The sequence below is a fragment of the Austrofundulus limnaeus genome, unplaced genomic scaffold, assembly GCF_001266775.1.
Source record: "Austrofundulus limnaeus strain Quisiro unplaced genomic scaffold, Austrofundulus_limnaeus-1.0 Scaffold13, whole genome shotgun sequence".
NCBI classification, from domain to species: Eukaryota; Metazoa; Chordata; class Actinopteri; order Cyprinodontiformes; family Rivulidae; genus Austrofundulus; species Austrofundulus limnaeus.
This window is the reverse complement of record NW_013952415.1, coordinates 121394-122791: the sequence shown is the minus strand read 5'-3', so window position 1 is coordinate 122791 and position 1398 is coordinate 121394. Positions and strand designations below refer to the sequence as shown.

The 1398-nt window shown below is 37.8% G+C and overlaps 1 protein-coding gene across 1 annotated transcript; it reads right to left on the bottom strand.

Annotated features, from left to right (window-relative positions):
• Positions 1 to 1060, bottom strand: LOC106513515 (SOSS complex subunit C; the record flags this gene model as incomplete). Its single annotated transcript, XM_014002382.1, is given in 4 exon segments — positions 1 to 278; positions 368 to 455; positions 571 to 667; positions 1022 to 1060. Coding segments are annotated over 4 exon segments (323 nt in total), but the record flags the coding sequence as incomplete, so codon positions are not given.
• Positions 1061 to 1398: the final 338 nt, after the last annotated feature.

Genomic DNA, 1398 nt, shown 5'->3' with positions numbered 1-1398 from the left:
TGTCAACCCTTACTAGTATGCAGAAAGTATGAGCTTCTTATGAAGCTTTTTCTTAAAATAAAAACAAAAGTAAAAAATAAAAAACAGCAGTCTGTCATTGATAAACTTCACAAAAGAAAACACATGGCTCCTGTCTCACAGCAAAGGTCCAACAAGTGAGGAGACCAGGGAGTCAAAGGTCAAGACTCTTGCTCCAGGCGTGGGAGGACCGGGAGGATGAGGTTCCCAAACGAGGAGTCCTGAGTGATGAAGAAGCCTGATGAAAGAGCATGTGCGTGCTAAAAAAGAGAACATGAAAAAAAAAAAAAAAAAACAATTTCAGACTGAATAGTTACCAAGATGCACTTTTGCTGGTTTTGTGTCATACCTGCAAAGCAGTTTTCTGCTGAGCAGCAATGTGCTGCAGCTCTGCGCTGTCTCTAAAATCCTTCATGTTCCGTCGGGACAGCGGGATACTYCAGGACAGGCATTTTCTGTGTTACGATTTTATTGAAAACAAACAAACAACCAAACCAAAAAAAAAAAGACTATAAAAATCTATTTAATAATAATAAATACAGCTAACTCTACCTGGCACCAGGAGTGTTCATGGGCCGGTTCTGGATCAGCCGGTCCTTCTCTTTCTTCAGCTCGACCAAGATAGCTGCCCGCGCATTGTTTGAGAAAGCTAATTAATGTAAACAAAAAACAAAACAAAACAAAACAATGTAAGACTTCAAAATGGCTCTAATAATAAACACTGTGTAATTGGTTAATTATAATGACCGTGCTGGGTGAGATAAATCAAGCAATTTTACTACTAAAACAAAATTATTATCAAAACTATTTTGCATTTGTAAGACCAAGGATTTTATATTTCATGTCATATTTAGTGAAGCTGTAAAACAGATCATGTTGTGCCAAAGGGGATCCAAGAACCAGAAAGAGTTCATTCCAGGGTTTCAAGAATTGTAACTCCGCCCCTGAAAAAGATAGAAAAATACATCAACAAAAAGTGTTCGACATACGTTTAAAACATTACCTTGTCCTGGAGGATTGGCAGCCATGAGAGTAAAGGATAGGAACGCTCGAGTTAAGCTGACAAGCTTCAAACAGATAGGATGGGAGGTATAATCAGTCTCTGGTTGTTACACAAGCAGGTCAGATGACAACGGTGCAAATGTAAGTAAAACGAAAATTAACCAGCACAATATCTGTTCGTATAGTCCTCTTTCACTAAAAAAAAAAAAAAACACCAAACTTCTCTGTTGAGCTGATTTCSTCGGTTTGTTCCGATGACACACACGTTTAGATGGATTGAGAAAAAAAAAGAAAAGAGGTCTCACTCTGCTTTCAATTTTGTTGCTCAAAAGCACAGCATGGGCAGCACATGCGGAATAATAATAATAATAATAATAA